The 26,309-nt window shown below is 36.9% G+C and overlaps 1 protein-coding gene across 1 annotated transcript; it reads right to left on the bottom strand.

Moving 5' to 3' along the window:
* Nucleotides 1–866: 866 nt before the first annotated feature.
* Nucleotides 867–21,373, bottom strand: ZC2HC1A (zinc finger C2HC-type containing 1A; the record flags this gene model as incomplete). The annotated part of the gene is made up of 9 exons (XM_010175676.1): nucleotides 867–1,053; nucleotides 1,758–1,865; nucleotides 6,133–6,252; nucleotides 14,690–14,798; nucleotides 15,657–15,759; nucleotides 16,758–16,906; nucleotides 20,121–20,256; nucleotides 20,463–20,579; nucleotides 21,300–21,373. Coding segments are annotated over 9 exons (1,103 nt in total), but the record flags the coding sequence as incomplete, so codon positions are not given.
* Between the last annotated feature and the right edge of the window lie 4,936 nt (nucleotides 21,374–26,309).

Here is a 26,309-nt window from a genome sequence, read left to right as displayed (position 1 = left end):
GGGAAGAGACAAAAAGGAGCAGGACCTTTGGAAAAACAAAAAGCACAAAACTTTTAGATATGCTAGTCATGGTGGAGCACAGGAGAAGGAAGACAAGTATTTCTGAACAAAAGGAACATAATAAAATGATATCACTTTTGTCCTTATAAATACATAAAAATACTAACAAGTTCTTATTGGAAAACAGCACATGGAAAGCCACAAACAAAAACCTTGCTTCTCTCCTCACATGTGAACAGAATTCTCAGGTAGTTTTTCCACTTTGATTCTTTAAAAAAATCCTAGGAAGTAACTGGAAAGTCCAATTAGGATATGACTGTAAAAGAGTTTAAAGGGATTCAGACATTTTGCACTTTTAACTAGGAATTTATAAGGAGTTGCTCATGTTATTTTCACGTAGAAACACAGTATTTAAGTTACTGTCACATATGAAGGAAATGCTCCAGAGAGAAACTTTTGAAGCCCAAGTTCTTCATGGCTATTTCCCTATGGTAAGTATTGTCCTACATAAGTGATTTAAATAATCCTTTATCTAGTAGGATTTACAAGAAAAATAACATGTAACCACTTCTGCTACTTAAGTTACTTAACACATTTTTACCTTAATCTTAAATATTTCCAACAGAGATTAAAGACTATTTCCTTAAATGGCACAGTTTTAGGTACCTGTTATTTTTATATACAGTATATATATTTGTTTATAAATAACTGTGTAACCAGAAGATTGCACTCAGAAAATTACAGTATGATGTTTCACCATGTTTGCAGCATGAAGTCTAACAGGAAGGAGTGCTCTAACTTTCCATGCAGCAGTACATAGCAGATGCTTCTGACTTCTTATTTTCTTTTTGCTTTTAAGAACGTGTTCACACAATCATTCTTCGAATTCCACACTCACAGCAAAACTTGGCCCATTCTACTGGATATCTTGTCCCACATTCATGGCAGAACTTTGATAACTGTACAGGTGAATTTCCTTCGCTGCTTTTTGAACTTCCTCCATTGACTGAGGATGAGTAGTCTCCACTGTCATACCCAATTTTAACATCAGACCTGAAAATCCCCAGATAAAGAACATTCTCCATAACTCAATTCAGTATAACTTCATGCAAAATTATTTTAATCCTTGCAGTGAATTACTGCTATTCTTACTGCTATTTTCATGCTTACATTTCCTATTTATTTGCAGTGCTATACCTTATAACTCTACCCACACTACCCTACCTATGTCCAGATACCCACCTTACCTTCCCTGCAAGAAAACAGAAAATGCCAAAATTTTAGGAGCAGGATCAAATATTTGATTCACTAGTTAGATTAACTAGTGCTTGAAAACTTAAAATTTTGCTTGTCAAAACAAGAAAGTCTAAAACAGCATTAGTTTTTATCCTACCCTTTAAAATGGCAGACACCAGACAATTTATTTGTGTGCTTAGCATGCAAATTTCATGCAATTTCAACTGAACCACTCACTTCCCATTTGAGAAACCATTCACTTATTTTTTTCAACAGCTCCTAAGAGGTTTTTGACATTTCTAACACTCTTCTGTGCACATCTGAGGCAGCTGATGACAAAGGTGTTCTCTTAGCCGATAAATATGCAAAATACATTGAGTATCTTAAACATGCCAAATAATACTGACCATGCGTTATCTATTAACTGCAGAGAACAATATTTCCCCCAACTTCTTTTGTAATAAGTACTCCCATTTAGTGAAGGTTCTACTGCTGACAAAATCCACCAAGTTAAAAGCTACCTTGAGTAAATGTCTGAATTGCTAGTTTTTCTTTTGTTTGTTAGAGCACCCGTGCTCATGGTTCTTGCCACACTAGGAGGGGCTGATGTCCGTGTTTTTGTTGCACCTCTAAAACAGAACAAATATCTGATGAGTTACATACACACAAATATATACAAGTATATGCATTTACAAATGATATTAAAAAAAAGGAACACAAAAATCTACACATCAATTAATTGTATGAAAAATAACTTATTTCCTACCAAGAGCAGACAGAAGAGCTTTGACATGAACTTGCTTGCTTTGGACTGAATATGTCTTGAATCTTACAATGACAAGCTAAGCAGAACACCAAGTCCTTTCCTGTTCATGTGTTTCACTTATGAAACCAAAACAGGCAGATCCTGCAGTACTGGTTGTTTACTATGTTCTAATGTCTACTTTGATAGACTACAAGTCACTTTTTAGGACTGACCAGGATTTCAGAGAAATAGAGAGCAGATGACTGCAGGTCTTAACAGTTTAAAAAAAATGTACAAAGGATACCATATTCTCAATGCTTTGTGACCAATATGAAGTGATTTATAAGACCTTTTTTCTTCATAGCCACAGACTTTATTTAGGATGCATACTTCTCAGATAATGCTGTAGATTCCCCTTCTTCAAAGCATAAATATTGTATTTGTAAATAGAAACAGAAGGAGGAGAGGAAAGAAAATCTATCCTTTTGGGTATTAGGGCCTAATTTTTTTCTAGCCTGTCACAGTGTTCTTAAAGTGGGCTTCAACAGTATGACCACACAGCTGTGAATGCTGCTTTCCTCAAGACTCAAGGGTTTTATGAAAAGCCAGTATGCAATGAATAGCACATCCTAAACACTCAGAACATCTCACTGCTTGCTTTGATGAGTAAAGAAACATAATAATCCCCTGAAAAACCTGAGGAGTGGTAAGAAAAAGAGATAGGAAAGGGCATTCTTTTATCCTCAGTGACCAAGGACAGATTTTTTTGTCACTGTTTAAAAAAATTACACAAATGTGGAGATGAGGAACTATATTCAAATCAAGTGAAATTATATCTAACTAAAGTATTCAAGTTTAACAAGAATGGCTTGTATATGCAACAGGTTAAGTGGAACCATCTGGTTCACTGGGCAGAGCACCAACCTTCTTCGTTAGTTTTCCTGTCTGCCCTCTTATTTAGCAAGAAGATTTTAAAGACGGTTTTATTTTAAAAAAATACTGTGCAGACTGAAAAGCATTACATAAGTTATAATAAAAAAACTATTAAAAGTTATGTCAGTCTTTCAAAAGTTATAGAATTCTGGGATAAAAGTTCTAAGTGTAAGCTAAATTACAGTTGCAAGTATGCAACAGTACAGATGCTAAATCTTGTGTTATTTCCCACCATCTAGTTTTACCCTTCCTTATAATTGAGTAAAATTCGTAAGAGCTCAACAGTGAAAAAAACCCCAAAACATACTGTACTGTTACTTCTCTTGCTATGGAAGCTAGAAAAGCATATAAAGAAAAATTCAACTGTAGACACAGAAATGGTATGGATCATCATGGATCAGGGATGATCAGCCAATGATGCAAAGAACAGAATTGTGCCTCAATTCCTGTCTTAGAGCTGTCTAAACATTTTTTTCAAAAGTATTACTGACTCAGTTTTATCTGGATTTTCAACTTGGGACCAACATACTACTTTTTCAAAACTAACAGCATTAATTTCTTAAACTGATGCCTATTCAGTGTGTACTTTGAATCAATCATTTTTGAACATAAAGCTAGGAGTCCTATGTATTTGAAAGAAATTATCATGAAAAATTGTCCAATATTCCTTCTTGTATTTCAACTGTTACCCTTTCTAAAATATGTATAATATAACCTCATCCCACTGGGTACTCTGAAAATTCACCTGATGCTTTAATACTAGGTGTATAATAGCAAAATTTCCCAGAAATCGGTGACTTAAAACCATGATTTGTATGGTGTCTACTGCAGCATACAGGCCACTGATTGAAACAGAAAAAAAAAATAAATCAAAATATTAACAAGCCACATTGAAAGTGCACTGTCCACCATGTCTATTAATGAAGGCAGAGTCCCATGAACAGATAAAACATCATTCTTTAAAGGTTTAATACAATGTTTTAATTCTGAAATGTTTAAACATAGCATTCTGCATAATTTCTACAGATTTTTCCCCAATTAGTTTCCTAAAAATACAGAAAAAAAGCAAATCTATTTTCAGACTAGAAACTTTATTATGAGACTTATAATCAGCTGCAATGATTTCTGTCATTTTGACGAGTAAATCAACAGTAGCAGCAGGCTGCCACTGTCTACAATTTTATTCATCCCAGATCTAGACACATAATTACCATCAGGTTTCATGTATATTTGATGACAAATCTTGAAATTGCATCCTTAAGTTGCAACCTGATCTCTAGAGACAGATGTCTTCCAATGAAGTCAGACATTCCTGATTATCTCAACTTTTGTCACCACATCTTGGTCTCTTCCGCTCTGTCCAAACTCTGCCACTTCTATCTACTTGCCCAGTTCTGGGGTTTTTTGTTTGTTTTCTGTTTGATTGGAATTTTTTGTTTGTTTTGGTTTCTGATTGGTTGGAATTTTTTGTTTGTTTTGGTTTTCCAAAGGTATATAAATCTCTGTTCTAAGTTGTATCACATGAAGTATTAACGGAGCCTGATGGCAGATGAGGCTGTGTACCACTGCCACCTTGAACTCTTAAAGTTTGGACATACTTTTAAAGACATTTATTATCCACTCTTAATTTCAAAAGAAATAAGATTGAGGGGGACTTCCCTTCCTAAAGCAGCTCATGTTGTACATCTAGTTGAATTACCACTCCTTGCAAAATGAAAACCTGAAATAAATTTGTAAAGGAAACTTGCCTTTTTTTATTTACACATTCACAATTTAGTTGGATTTTGCTATAAAGTTACTGAAGTATCAAGCTTGCTTCCTAAACAGGGCGTTTTCAGTTATTCTTTACAGCTATCACTGTCAACCACAACAGCTCATAGTTCTGTGCAAAATCATAAATAAGTTCCTTATGACTAATAGCATACATGCCAAAGTCCAGAAACCTTTGCCATAAACTAGAACCACACTGCTATGCTGAACTTAACAATGAATAGCAGCTATTTGTCCAGTGCTGTTGGCACATAACATATTGAATAACCTCCTGCAAGGAAGGCAGATTTAATTCATTAACCCAGTGGAAATTTAATAACAGCAGCAATGTGATGAAGAGCAAAATAAGTGCCTATACTCTTAAAGAAGTTCTCTCATCATGAAAAATCAAATCACTTCTCTACAGATAGGGGCTACTGTAAGCACGTTTAGCAACTCATGAAGTCAAGTTTTCCAACATCTTAGTAATATATTAGAAAATTAATAACTGAACTAATTTTTGATGGTTCACAGATGTATAGCGCTAACCAAGCACATAGAGGAACAACAACAACAACAAAAATTGTTTGTCTAAAAAGAGCTTCCCCTTCCTTCATTCCTTTTGCTTCTTCAAACAGAAACCCAGGTTCAAATATTCTCGCCCTGTCTCAAAGATGTATCAGCTTTGGTTAAAATACGAAAAAAGCATTAATATTTAGAAACATTTTTACTATTTAAAGCATTACATTCCATGTACATGCCGCATACTTCACTACTAATTTCTCTTTTGCAATATGCTTTAACGTATTCTTTATGAAGAACCAGCCCACTTGAATTTGGCATCTTCCAAATTATATTAAAGGGTTAACTATAATATATCATCTCCTCCCTTTTTAAAATATTGGAATACCCTTTCTTCCAAACCAAGATCTTAAACTTGCTGAATATTCAGAAGCTTTTATATGAGATAAGTTGGATTTAATAAAAGACTACCTCTCACTACAAAGTCTACCCTGCTTACATTCTTGGACCACTGCAGCTATCTTACAGAAGGAGGAGACATAAATATATGACTTTAAGAGAATAAAATTACTTTGTCATTGAACATCTGCCTGTAAGGCAGATATTTGTACAGTTGCCAGGCTTAAATGCTTATTTCAGCTTTATATTATGCAAATTCAGTTTTATCTCAGGTTTACAAAGATATTCATTACTTTTAGTCCATAATCAGTCAGAGACAGAAGAAATCAAATCCAAGAGAAGTCTTCACCTTTCCTGTCCTACTGTGAAGCTGTTTACCTAGCATGAAACAGATAACTATACTAATTATATTATATACTGTTCTCCCACAGCATTTATATTGAAGACATACCGGGCAGCAGATGTCTGTTAAGGTCACACTGTTATTCCAATGCTTTGGAGAAACATTTATGCAAAACAGATAAACCACACTGATTTGTAATACTTACTTCTTTATAGGCAACAACTCATTTGGTCTTTTGATGGTACTGTCTGTTTTTGTATCAGTGTCATAAAAGCTTTGCACATCTCTTCCAGTTCGCAGTGGTGGGCCTAACTTGTCCATCTTACTACTAAAATATATAAAGGTGTACTCATAAGGAGATTGCTAGATTGCTATTTAAGTTATCACAAAAAAAAAAATTAAAACAGTACTCACAAATAAATACTTTTATTCCCAAAGAATTCTCATTGACTAAAAAAAAATAAAATTGTACAAATCAGACTTTAATAATCCAGCAAACAAAAGGGTTCTTCTTAAAGAGGAGAGGATTTCATAGACTTATATTTGGATTACCTTTCCAATGCATTTTTTTAAATTCTTTTTTAAACAGAATAAAAAAAACCTAATGCCAGTTATCCTCACAATCTGCACAATGCGCTCACATTTGGCCTTTTTTCTTTTAAGAAAAACTTTCATAATGTCAAACTTATCACATCCAGAAAATGATGTCATAGTAAGTCACAGTAACTTCATTAAGATGTTAGAAAATAACAGATGTAAGTACAAGCCTCCTTAACTTTCAAATGAGGAAGAAGGAAAAATTTTTCCTTCTTAACTTTTTTTTTTTTTTTGGTAAAGGCTGAACATTGTGACCAGAGAGAATCTCTAACATCCTTTCCATGCTCTTTTATTTTATGGGGATGAGAACAGAGGAAAGCCTGAAAGAAAAACAACTTTGGTTTAATATATATATATATAAAAAATCTAGTCAAAATAGACATATAGACAATATTTTAATACTTTTTTTAGTATTACAGATAACATTTCCAAAAAAAAAAGAATAAACCAAAACTAAAATTTTAAAAGCATTGAATTAAAAAACCCTGATAAAATAAAACACACTACCATCCTCCCCTGCCACACACCATCACAAGTAGAATTGTAGTTTCTGAGAAATCACAACTTATATTAGAAAAATTAGGTCTTCAAGTATAGTTCTGCATTTTTGTGATCTTAAACCATACAGTAAAACTTGAAAAAAGCTCATTATATCACCACCCCTACCTCAATAATGTAACAGAATTTTATTCTTATGCTCAAAAAAAAAAAAAAAAAAAATCCTAGTAGCATAAGCCTTAACTGGAAAATGATGACAGCATATTTTTATTCATCTTTCTGAAATGAAAGAACTGTAAAGAAACAAACCAAGCAAGATTGATGGAAATGTCTGGGTAGCTGAAGCTTCGCTCTTCTGCAAGCTTCCCACCCCCAAAGGGATATAACAAGGAAAAAACAAACAAGCAAAACCAACAAAACACACCCTCGCACAGAGAAAAATAATTTCTTAAAATTACTACGCAGTTTTCTGATTCTGACAAAGTAATTTGTAAGGGTTCACATGCCATACTGAAAAATATCACATAGTTTTCCCAGTCCCAGTTAAAAAAAAAATACTGTTAATAAATAAAACATGCACAGACAACTAAACTGTACAGGCAAAAGATCTCTGGCTGCCCACAAACAGTGGTTCTGCTAGGCAAACCAGTTTGCATGTGGGGTGGAGTTAGCCTGTTTGCTTAGCCGCAGGATAGGAAGAAGAACCTACCCAATTTTTTCTCCTGAAGATGTGATTCTTTCTGACAGCTTACTAGAGCTGCCCTTTCCATCAAGAAATGTAGGACAGTGCTAAACTCTGTACTCTTACAAAATATGTATCAAACTCAGGATCTTGACATGGTTCAAAGTATGAGCCTAACTACTATTTCTGTAGAATTAATTTTCCTTTTCACAGTTCTTCAACATAAAAAAGATGAAATCTTCTTTTCATATCAGTGAATTAAGCCTTTCCTACTGACTACAGTAGAGAGTCAGATACAACTCATGCACTCTCACCTCCTTCTCTAGGACTCAGAAATTATGCCTTCATGCTACACTTTCACTAACACTTATAAGTGGCTGTGCTCTTATTCTGTCCAGGGAGAAAAAGAAAATCCTCACAGCAGAGCTCAGCTGACACATCCTGATCTACACGTACAAAGTAAGCCTCGCTATCACTAACCTAGCTTATGTTGATGATGCTGTGGCGCACTCTCTCAGCAGTCCATTACTTGGAGAGCAGAAGAGAATCCAAATTAGAAATAGTACAGCTAAAATGACTTAAAATAAGAGTTCATAAAATTTGGTTACATTTCTGCTCATACAAATTAAAAATTCATAGTGCTATATTGAAGTTGAACCTTATATGAAACGAAGTTCAAGAATCTTTCCTTTACAGAACAAAACACCTTAAAGACCCAGTTCGTTTTAGCCTTCACCTTTAACACAAATGCACGAACCAGCTCCAACTGCCTGTCAGAGTAGTTTCAGTCAGCAGTTCAAGAGTGCCACCTAAAGAGCAAGAGGGAAACTGCATTCCTGTCTATTTTAATTACTTCTGGGTGTTCCATTAGCCAGCAGATAGTCATTTCTTGCACCTTTGCATATCCATCACAGAGAACAGGTACCATGATTCTACAGAAAGAAGCACTGGCTGATTCAATTTCCCCCCTCCAATATACATATACTTCATCCTTGATATTGCACAATATCATTGTAATTCTACTATTAAGCTTCACTACCTCTCTGCCAAATCTGGAATTATAACAATCTAGGCAAAACTGGAAGGTTTAACTTAGCTAATTTGTAAAAAAAAAAAATAATTAAAAAAAAAAAAAATCCAAAAACACCCCAAACCCAATGGAAAACTGCAGGAGCTTGTTTCTTACATCAAAAATTGGAATTTAACCTGGTCAAAAGAGTGTGTAGGCTCTTAAATATTTGCCAAAGGGGGGGGGATGGGACGACACACTCATGTGATCTTTTAACATTCCATTTGAAAGACTGCCCTTAAAACAATACATGTGCTCAGTAAATCAGTTGACTAATAACTCAGAAGGAGCATGACACTTTACAGCACGAACTCTGCCTGGCTTAGGTACAACAGAATCCCGGATCTCATGCTATGGCATGTCATTTTACTGGTTAATTTGTAAATGTAGCAAAAGAAATACATCTTGTTTCATCCTAATGAAGGTTATTTTTATAAAATTTTAAAAGTGCTTTTATTTTATAAAATAATTCTAGCTGCAATTAGCTATAGCCTAATTATAAGATGTTTAATGTTTAAAATCTGTGTCACTACAATATTAACTATTCCTATCTCTGACACAGGGTGTCAGTTAGTGTCTCAGTCCCTGCTCTGATATAATCTTGTAGGCGTTTCAACAGAACCCCACATATTTCCCCCTCACACAATACTGAGGCTGAGACGATTAAGGACAAAATTGTCACTAGTGAACAATCTGAAGCACCTAACCCTTCCATGTTGTAACTGCTCCTACACCTCTTTGCTTCAATCTAACTCCTGATCAACTTGTTCTCAGAACTGAACACAAAGTAGCCAAAAGAAAAAGAAAGAATTGCTAGGTCTCAGGTAGAACTTTGAACTCTTCAGAAAGAGACACAGCCATCTTTGAGAAGACTGGTTAGCTTGAGCAGCAAGAAATCAAAAGGACTGTTTGGCAAAGACAGGAAGAGAACGTATTTTTTTTTTTTTAGAAGAGAGAAGTGAGAAGGACTGCACACAGAGACACACTCATCATATCCATACTCTCAAAAAACTGGAAACTGTGTAGGCAATTAGGTAAGGTTTATGAGCCAAGCTAACATTCACTGCCTCTCAGCAGAGATTATTCTGAGAGCTCTACCAATTAGAAGTCCTCTATTTGCAGTCAACAGCATGTGTGACCTAAGAGAACCTGTGCAAACATCTCTCCATATATTAACTGCGATTTGGCCTGGTCACATCACAAGTCTTTCTTCAAACTTCCCAAGAAGAAATGGAAGACTACAGAACACAAGGTAGCAAGTCCTGTAAACAACTGGTAAAATTAAATAAAACTTCCTTGTTAAGAAGTGAAGGCCAAAATCTACACTCCCTTACAAACCAATCCAGACTGCAATTAGAAACTCTATCAGGAAAAAGACTTTCCCAGACAGCTAGGATTCATCACTGAGGTCAGAAACACGCCTTCAAATTATCTCAGCTGACTTGTTTTACTGTGGTTTGCAGGCCTCCTTGTTTGACACTCAGCAGTAGGTGTTAATTCAGCTTCTGCACCTCAGCTACCTTGTGCCTTCTCCACGTTGTTTTGAATTCCATTATTTCCTTTTCCCAAGGAAAGGACACCCTTCCTTAACCAGAATTTCTGTCTCTTCTTTCTTCCCCATATGACCATTCCTCTCTCATACTGATCAAGGTTTCACATACTAATCCCCCTTTCCACTTGTGGTAACATTCACTTGCAATCATGCTATGCCTACCCAACCCAATCCTCCCTGTTTCTGATAAAAATAATTTCTTTTTGTTCACATTCATCTTATGCCATTTTCCAGAACTGCACAAGATGACCCCTTCCCTTATTCTTGAACCACATTCACTTGTTGCTTCTGAAATATTAACACTGTCTCTGATTACATCACAATTATCTATGACACACCCCTAACCTGACGATTCGCTGTGGGCTCTCATCTTTCACTATGACCTAGATCATTGTTACCAGATTTTACAATTCTGAGAAAACACAGGATAAGAGAACAGTAGGATCAGAAAAGCTGGAGTCTGATGCAAGGCAAAGAAAAGCAAAGGTCTTCACCATATTGGGCAACACAGCAACCCTTCTCCTTTCCCATTTCCTGTTACAATGTGTTTCTTCATCTAACACCAAGACTTACATTCCTCTGATTTGTTGAAACATATTTTTATTAGAGATGGCCAGCATGGCTCCACCAAAGGCAAATCGTGCCTGACCAACCTAATGGCCCTCTACAATGGAGTGACTTCATCAGTGGACAAGAGAACTACTGATGTAATCTACCTGGACTTCTGTAAGGCCTTTAACACAGTCACTCACAACAGTCTTGCCATTAAGTTGGAGAGATACGGATTTGATGGACAGACTGTTAGATAAGGAATCCACTAGAGGGCCACATCCAAAAATTACAGACACCAGCTCCATGTCTCAGTGGAAACCAGTAACAACCAGTGTCCCTTGAGGGTCTGTAGTGGGACCAATACTATTTAATGTCTTCAGCAATGACATAGATAGTGGGACAGAGTGCACTCTCAGCAGGTTTGCAGATGACACCAAGCTGAGTGGTCCAGCTGACATGCTTGAGAAAGGGGATGCCATTCACAGGGACCTTGACAGGCTCAAGAAGTGGGCCCAGGTAAACCTCATGAGGTTCAACAAAGCCAACTGTAAGGTTCTGCAACTGGGTTGGGGCAATTCTCAATATCAACAGACTGGGGGATGAATGGATGAGAGCAGCCCTGTGGAGGACTTGGGGATACTGGTGGATGAAAAAATCTGATATAATCCAGCAACAAGCACTTGTAACCAAGAAAGCCAATTGTATGCTGGGATGCATAACAAGAAGTGTGGCCAGCAGGTTGAGGGAGTTGATTCTCCTCCTCTGTTCTGCTCTTGTGAGACCACCACTTGGAGTACTGCATCCAGCTCTGGAGTCCTCAGTACAAGAACAACATGGACTTGTGAGAGTGGGTCCAGAGGAGGGCCATGAAAATCGTCAGAGGGCTGGAACACTTCTATGAAAAAAGGCTAGAGAGTTGAGGTTGTTTGCCTGGAGAATACTCCTGGGAGACCTTATTGCAGCCTTTCAATAATTAAAGGAGGTTTATAAGAATATGGAGAGAGGCTTTTTACCAAGACCTGTAGTGACAGGACAAGGGGCAGTGGTTTTAAACTGAGAGAAGGTAGGTTTAGATTGGACAAAAGGAAGATTTATTTATTTATTTATTTATTTTAATGATTAAGGTGGTGAGACACTGGAACAGGTTGCCCAGAGAAGTTGTGGATGCCACATCACAAGAAGTGTTCATGGCCAGGCTGGATGAGGCTTTGAGCAACCTGGTCTTTCGTTAGTACTGTTGTTGTTATTTGGTGTTGTTTCTCTCTTCCTTACCATTCTAGTAAACTGCTCCTGTCTCAACCCATGAGCCCCATTTGTTTACATTTTCTCCTCCCCCTACCACCGGAGGGTGGGGGTGGGGTGTGTGAGCGAGCCTCTGTGATTAAACCATCACAACATTGCAAAAAGAATGAAAGGATTATGACTTCCCAACTGTCTCCACATACAATATGTGTGACACAACAGCACTGGCAACTTCCAATTGGTTCAGTTCCATCTTTTAAGTTTGTTGATTCATAATCATCCTTTCTTTGCTCCAAATACACTATTTTGACCTATCACATCCCCTTCTGCCCCTGCCTCTTCTAATTTTTGCTCTTAAACTGCAGAGGATCTTTATCAGAAATCTTTTAATCAAAGTTTCTCTATTGCATGTGTTTTCTCTTTCCATTGTGTCATCACACAATTAAAGAATTCTAATGCTTGTTTAACTGAGTCCCGCCACCTACCTATTTTTTGTTGGCTTCCTCAAGTCATTCGCTCCTTTCTCCCTATATGAGAGAGTTTTCTATGGTGTCCTTGTTTTGCACTAATAGAAAGACTATCTTTGTCCTCTCAACCTACCTTCCTAGTCCCTGTATGGTCTAGTCCTTAACGTTGGAGACTGAAGGGCTCATTCTCTTCAGGTTCCAGTTGTTTCATCAACTTCACATCACATTCACATTCTTTACCTTCTTCACATTTTTTCCAACCATTTTGTTTCCCCTAAAACAGGCTTTTCCAGTTGCATCTCTTAACCCCTGCGTGAGCAACAGGTCCTGCTGGGCCCATACTGAGAGGGACTCCACAAGAAACCTGGAGACTGTCTGAAGAACACGTCATGGCCAAGAACTTGTTCTTACTCAGCTAGGAGAGAGATGGGTGCTGCGTGAGCGCTACAGCAGAGTGTGACAAGACATGCTGCTCTGGTATGCAAAGTATCTGCTTAGAACATAAGCAAGTGCTTGCTTAATATGAACTAAGTGGAGGTATAAAGGTTAAAGTCAAATTATTTGACTTAGAAACCATGTAAGCAAGCAATTCATAATCAATCTGATTAGATAACCCAAGGGGAGTTTTGGAGATATTTTGTGGGTTAGAACCATGTAGAGCAACCTAGGTAACCATACCAGTAACACCATACACGGCTGAGGTTGCCTAGATAACTGTATCAGAAACATCAAATTTGGATACAGACTGGACAAAATGGGGACCAATAGAGAGAACAAAATTAGAGGCAGGTTGCTTATTTGGGAGGAGAATGGGCAGGGGAGTGATGAAAAAAGGCCAAGAAAATGGAGTGGAAGAGGGTGGGAGGAAAATGGAGAAATGTTATATAAAAATCAGTCAGTGATTACAGAGGGTGGGATCTTCTGACAGTAGAAGCATAGATGCCTACAAAGAGTAGTGAAGCTGATTTGTAGACCAAAGACACTGGAGTGGGGTGGGGGTGGTGGTGAAATTGTTGACAACCTCATAGACTCTGCCTCCAGTCTGTGTCCAAAAGACTTAGTACAAGTGGGTTGAGCAAGGAGGGAAAGAACTGCATCCTCATGCTACACGGTGTCAGAAGGGAGGTGTGACAGAGCTGTAAATTCATATTTGTGTGTAACTGGTAACACTTCAGAGTGAAAAAATAAAAATCACTTGTTTTGTGTAATCATTAAAGCTGTCCATCCCCATGAGTTCTTTCAGAATGTCCCTCTTCTTCTTCTTCACAAAATTAAGCCGTCATTTTTCTTCACCTCATACAGCCTTCATCCAATCTGATATTTGTTTTTATACAAAGAAGACTTCTTCAATCACCAATGATAAAACTGCAATCATGTTGTATTTCTTATATTTTCTCTCAGAGCTCCTTGGTGCTCCCCAAACTTTTGTAAAATTGTACTACTTTTCTTCAATTCCTTCCATACATTTCTTCTTTGAGATAGTCTGCACTGACTAGCCCGCTGGCAAAATATCAGTAACAGCCTTGATCACATCGCTACTTTCACTGAACTCTCTACTGCTTCTTGATGCTGTTGTAGAGCACTGGTTTCTGTTGCCTTAATTTGTGCTCATTCATTTGTTGCCGTTTTCGTGTTTTAAGAGAGGAAAAGGAAGAGGGAAAGCATCTATCCTTTTGTGCCAAGAAAAAAGATCCTGTAACAACTGGCTTGTGATCTGTGGCAGAGGTCTCCTTTTATTTCCACAAATGGTAGGAAGTTATGCCTAATGTTTTATCCTTTTTCAAGACTTTTCACTTTTACAAAGAAAAAAAAATTATGGTTCCAACCACTCCTGCATATTCTGTAACTTTTTAATTTACTTTATATTTAGTTCTATCACTTTACATCCTTTGTTTTTATTTTAACATTAGAAGATGCATCCTTACCTACTCCAACGTTCCTTAAACATTAATTGTGTTTATAAATAAAGGATAAATTCAAAACACTGCACTTCTGAAGCTTAAAGAAAAAAAATGCAAGCGAAACAGACCACAGAGACTTGCAAAAGTAGCACAACATAAATATGAAATAAAGCGTAAGTGACGACACTAAATGGAAACTTACCCTGCTTGGGGGTTCACCATTCCCAATGAGTTTTTATGAGCTGGTGATAATGTCTGAATTTTGCTCCCACTGGATCCAGGTGAAGATAGCGCTTTACTTGAAGAGGCACCTTGCAGTTGAAAGCAAGCATGGAAATATAAGAAAATGCAAGACATTGCTGTTGGAAACATACAATTCACTATATATATTTCAATAGCAAAATTCAAAACAAGAGTTTTTAATCAAGATATGAACAAGTGTCAAGATACTAGAAAAAAAGCAAGCATGCACATTTTCTGTAAATTTCTGGAAACAACTGAGCTGTTCTGTTCTAATAAAAAACACTGGATCTCAATTACTTTCTTTAGGAAGAAAATGGAAAGAAAAGAAGCCTTGAATGTCAATGTAAAACAGAACATGTTTGTTATCTGATGATATCTGAAATTAGAATAAGACCAGTGTATTTTCACTAATTCATTATCATATTCAGCACACAAATAAGTTACAGAATTAAGCAAGAGAAAAATCTCAGGTGAGAGATCAGTATCAGATGCAGTTATGCATTACTACGCAGAATTATTTTGCAAGTTCAATTCAGAAAAAAACCTAATTTGACCCTATAGATTAACCACAAGAGAATCCTACGTGCTCAAGAGTCTTGTTGGATAGTACACCAATCAGAGCCTCTTACAACTTTACTTTAAATGAGCTGTTACAATCCACTATATCAATTTCAACAATAAAGTACATAGCCATCATGTATGTTAGTTAAAAAAAATCAGGTCACAAAAACACTGATCAAGAAAAATTGTATTACGAAAACCAGACACCATTTAATCCACTCACGTAACACAGAGCTCGTCCTATGAATTTTTTTACTTTGTCAGTTTAAATCAGTGTTCAAGGCTGCAGAAATCCTTCCAGGTATTAAAATTAGGCTAATAATATTTAGAAAGGAAACAGAAAATTCGTAACACTCATTTCATACCTACAACAGTTTTGCTAACACCACTTGGCTGTGGTAAGCGTGATGATGATGATGGTGGTGTTGATCCTACAGAAGGCATCTTCTTAACTGCAGCAGGTTTGTTCTGTAACAAAATACAACCTAGAAATTTAAGCAATTAAATCAAACTATCTATATAACATGACAGGTAGTCATCTCAGGTACTGTGGTAAAGTACTGCCTACTAGGTAAACTGTTTCTGGTACGGGCTCATGCAAACAGCTTCTGCTAGTCTGCTTCCTTATACATACAGATGATACTAGTAGGAAAGGTTGTCCAACTTTACTCAGTGGTTTTGTTTTTTCATTTAACTGTAAGTCTTTGTGTATTTTCCACTTTTCTACAGCTTTATTTTCTTTTTCCATAGCTGTCTCATGAGCTTAACATTATCATCTCATTACCAGTTAATTTTAAAAAGAAAAGTCAAGGGCAGGATTATTTTTGTCTTTCAAATCTTACTTTCACCTGTGTGCTCTGGACCAGTCCCAGCACTGATTCAGAACACAGTGCAAGAGTCACTAAGTAACTGCTTGTGACTGTTAAACCCTTCACAGCTCCTGGAAAAAAGAGCACTACAACCAAATGAAAACGCATGGACTTTAATCCCTGATTAGTTTCCTTCATAAGTTAACTACTGTAGCTCTTACCTTAATATGCCTGAATTCCTCTAAGCCTCTAATTAGCCAAATATTGCTATCAGTTATTCTGTAGTCAGGTACCTTTGTCCAGTTAAGGAATAGTCTTGAATTGGATTTAGAAGACTTGCACAATAGAAATTCAGCTTTCTTTACAAACACTGCATCTCTAGTTCCTGCTGCTACCCTTATCTGTCATTTTCATAAATCTCTGAGTTACATTTATGACCGTTTTTGGCTTTGCAACTACTGCCATCTGACATGGATCTCTACAAGTCTCGTAAGAAAGCAAAAACTACTTCTGTGCTTAGTGTCTAATTTCAGTCTATTGTAAATAATAAAACTGCAGAATACAATGGTTAATTCCATTTAAGAGCAACACACTGTTTAACAAGTTTGATTTGATGTTGAATGCAAGTTACAAGTTAAGAAAAATGTTGTAGTTCACCTGTGTTCGAGTAGGAAGCTTTCCTTTGGTATCAGCTGCCAATTTCCCCTTATTAGTAATCCGTGCTGCTTGTTCCTTACAGAAATTGATGTGTCTGTCAGCTGCATTTTCATTAAATCTTCTCTGACAATATGGACACTGAATGTAATCTCAAAAAGATAAAAAACCTAACATTAATAAAACACCTTTTTTTTTTTTTAGTGTTGAAGTCTTTTAAAGACCAGCCCCACCCTCAGAAAAAATGAAGGCTTCTTGGATCTGAAAATTAAATATGGACATGGGTGGGGATATCAGCTGGAAGGAAGTGGTGAAGAGGCTTACATAAAAAAAAAAAAAAATCACACACACTTCAGTTTGGTCAAGACATGAAATTGCATTAAACCCTTCACATACAAATAGCAAAAGACAACGAAATCTGTTTCCTCTAGCAGCTTTGATAAGACTAAGAAATACTAACTGCAATACTTGAAACAATAATTAAAAAAAAAAAATTGGAAATTAAAAAAAAAAAAAGGATCAGAGGAAATCCAGCCAAAATTAGGAGATATCTATAGAGACATGCAAAACAGGGTAACTGGTGGTTGTATTATTTTTCGTTATTAATTTAGTCACATTACAAACAGTACTACTTGCAGGAAATGTTACTATTAATGCTGGGGAAAAAATAGAAAGGCTATGTAAATGCTTCAAATACTGAAAGCTCCCTCATCTGTATGCTGGAAATACAGCCCTTAAAATAAATACACTGCTCTTGAAAAGCTAAGTGTTTGGAAAAACTGCAGTTTCAGATAGACATTTTAGTGTCTAGAGACGTGGATGTTGAAGTCCCCAGAGATACTGTAAGTATTCAAAACCATGTAAATATCAACTTCAGAAGAGCTGGACATTGGCAAAGCAGGTTAAATTAGTACGTTTCCACATGATTTTAGAAATGTACTGAAGAAAATGAGGAGAGATACTACAGTCATTGCCTCCAAGATTACAGTTAGATATTATACAATCCAAAATAAGATTTGGATTACATGTTACTACTCCAAAAGCAGCAGATCTGGCTTAAGTAGTTACCCCTTTAAATCAAAAAACAATTTTGAATAAGTTAAATGATGCAGTGACCATGAAACTATGAACTGTGACCAAAGGACACAGGAAGAAAACAGGAATCCTTCACAGAAGTGACAGCATGGGAATCTCATGTGATAACAACAATGAATTTTTATTTATTTTACATAAACTCCACTCCTGTCAGAATAGTCAAACATGAACTACATCTTAAGAGACAGAAAATCATAAGAAAAAAACTGTAATATCTATATGGTCAAACCAAGATAGGTCCAAACAAAGTTTTATATATATACATATATATATATGTGTGTGTGTGTGTGTGTGTGTGTGTATGTGTATGTGTACACATATATAAAGCAGCTATGGAAGCCCCTAGATAATAAGAAAATACATTTCTAGCTAGGGCACAGCTCAGTTCTCACAGAAGACTTTCAAAAGCCACTAAAGTAAATGGATCAGACTGTAGAGGATTAATGTACACTCTCAAGAATCAGTGATTGTACCTTCATCCTTTTGTGAAACGCTTAGCACCAGTCAGCCACCTGGCTATGTGGAAGTACTGTTCATACTGTCCAGAAGAACTGTTAGGATTCAGTATAAGCTTTATAAAATACAAACTAATCAAAATAAGTGGGCAGTACACATATGCAGTCAAGTTCAACACAATTGAGGTGGCTTAAGGTCCTTCTTAATATCACGAGGCTATTCAGCATTTCTAAGGAAAAGGTGAAACAGGAGATCGAAGAACCAGCAATGCTGCTTGTTTGCAAACTCGAAGGAAAAAAACTAGCAGCTAGTTAGAAATAGGCATGCCAAAGACAGAGCTGAGTAGGAGAGGATGGATATACTCCATGATACCATGCATAATTCTGTTTCTCTCCTACAGATAAAGTGGAAAAGGAGCAAGAGTAGCTGCCACTGCTTTATTTTTGTTCTATTTGCAGGAAGAGAATCCATTGATCAATTTGTGCATCTTCTCTTCATTCCTGGTTCCCTCCTCTTAAGTCTTATCCACTGTAGTAGGATAAAGCCAGGAGACTATAAACAGTAAGAGTATGCTTGGAAAAAGTAAAAAATGGGAAGAGAAACAGGCATAATAACTTTCTCTTCACTTTACCTCCTATCTGCTTTCAAGCAGGCTCAACAGAGTTACTTCCTCCACTTCAAACTCATTTGCAGTTTCTGGAACCAAGGGAGCACCATTTTAGTAGCTTTCCAAGCTAGATTTACTTCTGGGCTCTTCTGCTTGTAATTGAGAAACTATACCACTAGATTATTAATGATCCTTTCCATGATCAAACCTTATGTTTTTTATCCACAACATTACCTATTGGCTTTACTTTACTTTAAAATGCATATGTCATTTCAAGTGTACTGAACGGTGAATAATATGACTTCACTTCTTAATTCTTACGCACAATTACAACCTAATACTGGACTTCCACGTGTCCTGGAAAGAAACAAGGTAGGGAACACTCACATTCTCATTTGACCACAGACAGGCAGAAGCAAAACCATTATTTTTTCAGTTTTTCCCAATCTTTCTGAAAATAGTCATTGAGCTGATCAAATGGTTTAGCTCTTAGGAAAAGAGGAAGAAATGTATTCTCCAATCTATTATCACATCACAAAAGTTCACTGAAAAGTTTGTTTCCTTCTCACTAACACCAGACTGCTTCAATGCTTTACCCAGCCTCAGTTCTGAAGGTATCCAACTACTGTTACTCTCTTGTTAATACAAATCCCACACATCCCACCTACTGAAAAAAAACAAGTACCCTGACCACATGAGGAAGAATAAGCAACCACACTAGAGTATACACTGCATACATGAAACTAAATGTGAATTCAGCAAGAAATGGGACAGACTACATTTGAAGAGCATAGTCGAACATGTATTCCTACAATGTAAATAGGTTGTGGGTGTCCAGCCACAACCTAATTAAAAAGTACCTAATTAAAAAGGTAGTCTACTCTTTCTGAGCAGTTCCACTGTTGTGGACAGAAACAAGGTGTTGAAACAATTTGTTCAGCCTATAGTTTATAAGACAGTAGCATGCTGCAAGTTGGCCACAACTACCTTTTGATGCATTAAAAGCAATGTCATGGGCTTTGAAAGCTACATAGGCTGGGAGTCAGCTAGACTCACAGTCACAAACCTGTATCTGCCATGGGATAATCAGATAGTCATCTTCAAGAACTTGTGAATACTGTATTCCAACAAATTCCTTTCCAATAAAAATTTTTTTACAAAATAAGTTAAAAAAAAAAAAGTCTGAAGAACTTGATTGTTTTACATACCAGGGTCATATGATGGCGGAGGTGGTGGAGGGAGTTTTCCACCGTCTTTAAGATTAAGTCCTTTGGCTGCTCGTATAGTTGCTATAAATTCTTCGTGCTTTCGTCTCCAGTTGGAAGGTTTTTTGGGCGGTTCTGGCTAAAAAGCCAAAAAAGAGTTTTATATGTCTGAAGTTCTTACTTCAGGCTAAGTATGTGCCTTATTTTAGTATACAACATTATAGTCAGATTTCTTCCAGATCCTAGTTGATCTAATGATCATAAATTGCCAGCAGAAATAAGCCTTATTATAATGCACATATAGCTTGCCTAAAACGTTCACATGCAGATTAAATTATAACATACCCGTGGCTTAAGAGGTTTTACTGTGGGAATGTCAGTTCCTTCTGCTCTCTGTCGGCTGGAATCGAATGTCTTCCTTTTCTTGGCAGAAGTTTTTTGGCAAATAGGTCCATGCTTTTTCTACGAGCAGAAGAAAAATGAAAATGAGAATATAGAACTTAATTGTGAAAACTTAAGTTATTAACATGTTATTTCCCTCCTTCTTGATATGCTAATCAGCAAACAAGGCTCAACTCTTGATTAGTAAGATCAGACTGCTTTCACTCAAATATTTATGCCAGCCATTACTTTTAGAATGGAACTACAGGTATCCACGAATGCATAGACATGGTCACAAAAACTTGGGTGATGAGGAAGAAAAATAGGAAGCATCTGTACTTGCTCCTTGCAAACAAAAATTTGATGGCAGGTAGATAGCATTTGCATTGAGTGACAAGACAAATCAGAAGATCCTGAAATTCATATTCATATTTAAGGACAGATCAATTTCTATTAAGACTGGAGAACACAGTATTTTGAAGATGGCTTCATTTACCATGTGAGTCTGCATGATGCTAGGGCTTACATCTGCAGAGGAAAGGAATGATTCTGTGACCCTAGAGAAAATGCTTTTACAAACATGTATTTTCAGAAAGTGGTGAGATGCATTCTAAGGAGCTTCAAAACTGAGACAACTGGAATTGACAATTATTTGGGAGAAAAAAAAAATAACAAACAACCCACACAAAAACCCCACCAAAACCAAGCATCTAGATCTACTTTATTTAGCTATACTGACCTTTGCTTAGCTCCCATATCAACTTCTTAGATCTAAAAGCTAACAGTGCTCATATCACTTACCAGTGCTGCTGGAAAGAAAGTCCTTCCACAAATTCTACAAGGCAGCAGATCTCCAGTTTGCACTGTAACGTCACCTTAAAAAAACAAAACCACAAAAAAACCAAAAAATACTTCTATAAGAAAAATTGTTTAAATTAATGATAAAAATGTCTTCCTAGATTGCTAACTTCATATACTTAGCAATAATAACAGTTGTTACTATAAAAGTATATATTCTTTAACTGTGCAGATCAGAAAGGAAAAGATGATACACAAGTCCTTATGTACTTTTGGAAGCAGCCAGGCCCACTAACATGTCAGCATCAATTCTGGTAATTTACAGTACAAAACTCTGCACTGCACCTTTAAAGGGATGCCTATATATCAACATGTAAATGACAGATTCACTGTAAGTCACAATGACAGCCCAAACACAGACCAATAACTACAATATTCAGTGGGTATTTCTGTGTCTTTTGAATAGAATCACCTGTTGCAGCATCAAATGTAAGTCACATCCCATCACTTATTTTTCTCTACTAAGTTAAACTATACTACTTTCCCCTGGAAAGAAAAATTCTTGAATGTTATTTTTACAGTATATTTTATTCAGATTATTACTAACAGTTTACAAAAGCATTTCTGATGTTGCTATTCAGGCATTGGTAACAAAAATGTAAATGTTACACATGACATACAACAGATTCACAGAATCAGATAAAAGGCCAACAAATCAAAGTATCCAAGGCTATAGAAGCAAATACATTCATATAGCACACGTTACGCAATGGAGTCATGGCAGAGATTAAAAACTCCACAGGGTTTCCCAATAACAGGCATTTATTATATTTAGTACTGTACCAGATACAGGGATGTTTGTTTGTTTTTTTTTAATCATGTATACATCAATAAAGAGACATTAAGTTTGGATTAAGTCTGAGAATTACTAGTTGCTTCCTCTGTACCCAGTCTGACTATTGCAAACAATACAGCGACCTCGGATTGGAACTAGATGATCTTTGAGGTCCCTTCCAAACCAAACCATTCTATGATTCTACGAAAATCACTTTGAATTTACTTGTATTTTAGGTAAGCTAGTGGCTTAAACTAATCAAGTTACGAATACAGCAACATTCAATGGTTTGATCAGTTTTTGTTCCCAGTTCTGCAGCAGAAAATAATTTTCTATTTAAATATACATACTTGTCAATTAACTGTAGGACTAGTCCTAAAGAAAATGGAAAATTTCGGTGTTTCATGGAAAATAAATGTAGATTCAGGCAGCCACGGTTCCCACTAAAAAACTTTTTTTCCAAATGTAAAGACTAAAACTGAATGAGATTTCTACTACCAATATGTCACCCTTAGGTCTATTTCTGCCTTTTTCAATTACTTGAATGAAGTTAATCATCAGCATGTAACTATGTATAATGTATTCATTGCATTAATACATTACAGAGCACAATCCATTTTAAGAATCGCAAATCATATGAAGTGTTCTGCAGTTTAAAACACTTACGAGCACAATCCATTTTAAGAATCGCAAATCATGTTCTGCAGTTTAAAACACTTATGTTAATATCTTTAATTAATTTAGATACCTTTTTCATGAAGACATGAACAGGTCCTTGCCACAGCACAGTAGGCCTGTACTGATAGCAACCAAGTTTTATAAATGAAGTCATAATCAAGCTTCCTTTTATGTCTTCGATATGTGTGTGTATTTAGATATTCACAAGTAGGGGGAAGTAGGAAAGATAGAAAATATGCAGATAAATCTTGTTTTTCTTATATTCTTGTATCTGAATTATACTTGCATGTTATCAACATTTACTAGGAACTTATTTTTTATCACAGAATCATAGAATGTTGGGGATTGGAAGGGACCTCGAAAGATCATCCAGTCCAACCCCCTGCCGGAGCAGGAAACTAAACGAAATTACACAGGAAGGCGTCCAGGCGGGTCTTGAATGTCTCCAGAGAAGGAGACTCCACAACCTCCCTGGGCAGCCTGTTCCAGTGCTCTGTCACCCTCACTGTAAAGAAGTTTCTTCTCAAGTTTAAGCAGAACCTCCTGTGTTCCAGCTCACAACCATTGCCCCTTGTCCTACCATTGGGCATCACTGAGAAGAGCTTGGCTCCATCCTCATGACATTTGCTGTATTATTAACTGTATTTAATCAATCTCTATTTTAAACAATCGTGTCTGAAAATTTTTCCATGGGCCTGTTTTCCTAAATCCACAAGCCTGAGCATAATGTTAATCACAAGTAATAATGTGTACACTGCTCATACATAGTTTAGATGGATGGAACCTACCCTCACCATTTTGCTCAAGTGTAAGCAGCAATGGTTGGAAGCTTTTCTCAATTCTCAAAAATACAAGGTATGCACAGATTCTTGTTTCTTTCATTACTTCATTCTTCAGAGTTCTCAGGACTCTTTAATAATGCTAACAGACATCATTGCAAACTCACTTCTGCTAAAGAGTTCAACTGCATTTTATCACATTATTCTAACATAACCCTCAGCTTTGCAGAAACAAGCGAGAGATGCATTTCATGAAAATACAAAGTGACACCATGTCTTTGAGAAATCAGCTGAAATAAATCAGAATCAGTGATCTTTATATCAGGTCTGTAGTATAAGATTAAGGATTTGACTGAGAGAATAAGTCTTTGAAATATCTGCCTTAGTAAAAGAAGAAAATCTACATTTTCCACCCTATTCTTCCGTTCACTGAACTCTGGAATTCAAGCTTGTGTTTAAACTTACCATTAAAAGCAGTAGACTTGATAGATGCTCACCTGATCGAGCAGTATTTACACATGACATACCAATGCACAACCAATGCCAGTTAGCACTCACTGCAGCTACAGCTACCGAGCTGCATTTCCTCACAGCATTCCTAACTCTCTCTGCAGCTGGCAGGTACTCAATCACATTTGCCAAGAGCTATTTCTACTGCCAACACCTCCTCCTCCCAGTACAAACCACTGACCCAAAACACAGAAGGAAGTTATTTTAAAAAATGAAAGTTCCTCAAGTTTTGTTGAAAATGGGAAGTCTACAGTCCTTTATATTTGCACACTTATCCCTTCAATTTCTTAATCATTCCTCTGTGAATTTCCTCTTCTTTGAAGTATCACCCTCCAAAAAACTCAAAACAAACCACCATAAAACCCAAAAAAACCCACCACAAACAAAACAAAACCACAAAATCTTAATATTAACATTTCTCTCTAGGAGAATATGAGTCTACCCTTACAGAAGCGTTAGCAATGTCACCAACATGAAATCTGATAATTTTAAAATAAAGCATGGGAATAAAATTGTGAAAGCTGGAAAAGCTTTTGGTTTTTTGTTGTTTTGTTTTAAAGCATTCATGCATTATACCCAATGCCACCAGTAAACTCGTTACTTACATAGCTTCTGCACAAGTGACAAATGCAAAATATGAAGAGGGAGGAATTCTTATGCATTTTTTAGAGTCGTAGAATGGTTGGAAAAGACCTTCAAGATCACCGAGTCCAACTGAAAACGTAGTACTGCCAAGTCCACCACTAAATCAGGTCCCTAAGCACCACATCTACACATCTTTTAAATACCTCCAGGGACGGTGACTTCCCTGGGCAGCCTGTTCCAATGCTTGATAACCCTTTTGGTGAAGAAATTTCTCCTAACATCCAACCCAAACCTCCCCTGGCACAACTCAGGCCATTTCCTCTTGTCCTACCGCTTGTTACTTGGGAGAAGAGACCAACACCCACCTCACTACACCCTCCTCTCAGGTAATTGCAGAGAGCAACAAGGTCTCCCCTCAGCCTCCTCTTCTCCAGACTAAAGAACCCCAGTTCCCCCAGCCATGCCTCATAAGATTTGTGCTCTAGACCCTTCACCAGCTTTGTGCCCTTCTCTGGACATGCTGCAGCACCTCAATGTCCTTCTTGTAGTGAGGGGTCCAAAATTGATCACAGTATTTGAGGTGTGGCCTCACCAGTGCTGAGTACAGGGGGACAATCACTTCCCTGGTCCTGCTGGCCACACTATTTCTGATACAAGCCAGGATGCTGTTGGCCTTCTTGGCCACCGGGGCACACTGCTGGCTCACGTTCAGCTGGCTATCTATCAACACTCCCAGGTCCTTTTCTGCCAGGCAGGTTTCCAGCCACTCTTCCCCAAGTCTGTAGCGTTGCATGGGGTTGTTGTGACCCAAGTGCAGGACCCAGCACTTGGCCTTGTTGAACCTCATACAACTGGCCTCAGCCCATCGATCCAGCCTGTCCAGATCCCTCTGTAGAGCCTTCCTACCCTCAAACAGATCAACACTCCCACCCAACTTGGTGTCATCTGCAAACTTCCTGAGGGTACACTCAATCCTCTCATCCAGCTCATTAACAAAGATGTTTAACAGAGCCGGCCCCAAAACTCAGCCCTGGGGAATATGACTTGTGACCAGCTGACAACTGGACTTAACTCCATTCACCACAACTCTTTAGTAGTAATGTAAAAAGTCAGTATTTCTAACTCCAGCAATAAACAGAATACTTTTTAAAAATGAAATTACTGAATTATTTTGGCTATAGTTTTCCAGCATAACGAATATAAAATACAATAAAAAGGGAAAAAAATCTTATTCTGAGTTATTTTAGTCTGATAAAATTAAAGAAGAACAAACAAAAACAAAATCACAGAGCAGAAAACTTTGGGATTTCTTAAAAAAAGGCATGGACTGACTGAATCTTTTTCCTGATCAAAAGTTAACAGAAATGAGTTGTTAAATTGAGATGTATTGGCAGTGGAGGAGGTAAAAACCAGGGAACACTCAAATCAAGAAACAGAAGGATTTACTTGGCAAATAAGTCTGAGAATAGAAATTGGTAGTAAGATGGTGTCATAGCAATTTTCTTCAGTCTTCTTCAAGTTTAACAACAATGCAGGGATTGCCCTAATTTTGGTTATACAACCACAGAAGACCCAAGATCCAGCAGCAACAATTCTTTTCTGATGCAAATGGTGGATGAACCAACT

The sequence above is a fragment of the Antrostomus carolinensis genome, unplaced genomic scaffold, assembly GCF_000700745.2.
Source record: "Antrostomus carolinensis isolate BGI_N321 unplaced genomic scaffold, ASM70074v2 scaffold1329, whole genome shotgun sequence".
NCBI classification, from domain to species: Eukaryota; Metazoa; Chordata; class Aves; order Caprimulgiformes; family Caprimulgidae; genus Antrostomus; species Antrostomus carolinensis.
Note: the sequence above shows the minus strand (reverse complement) of the source record. Positions and strands in the feature narration are given on the sequence as shown.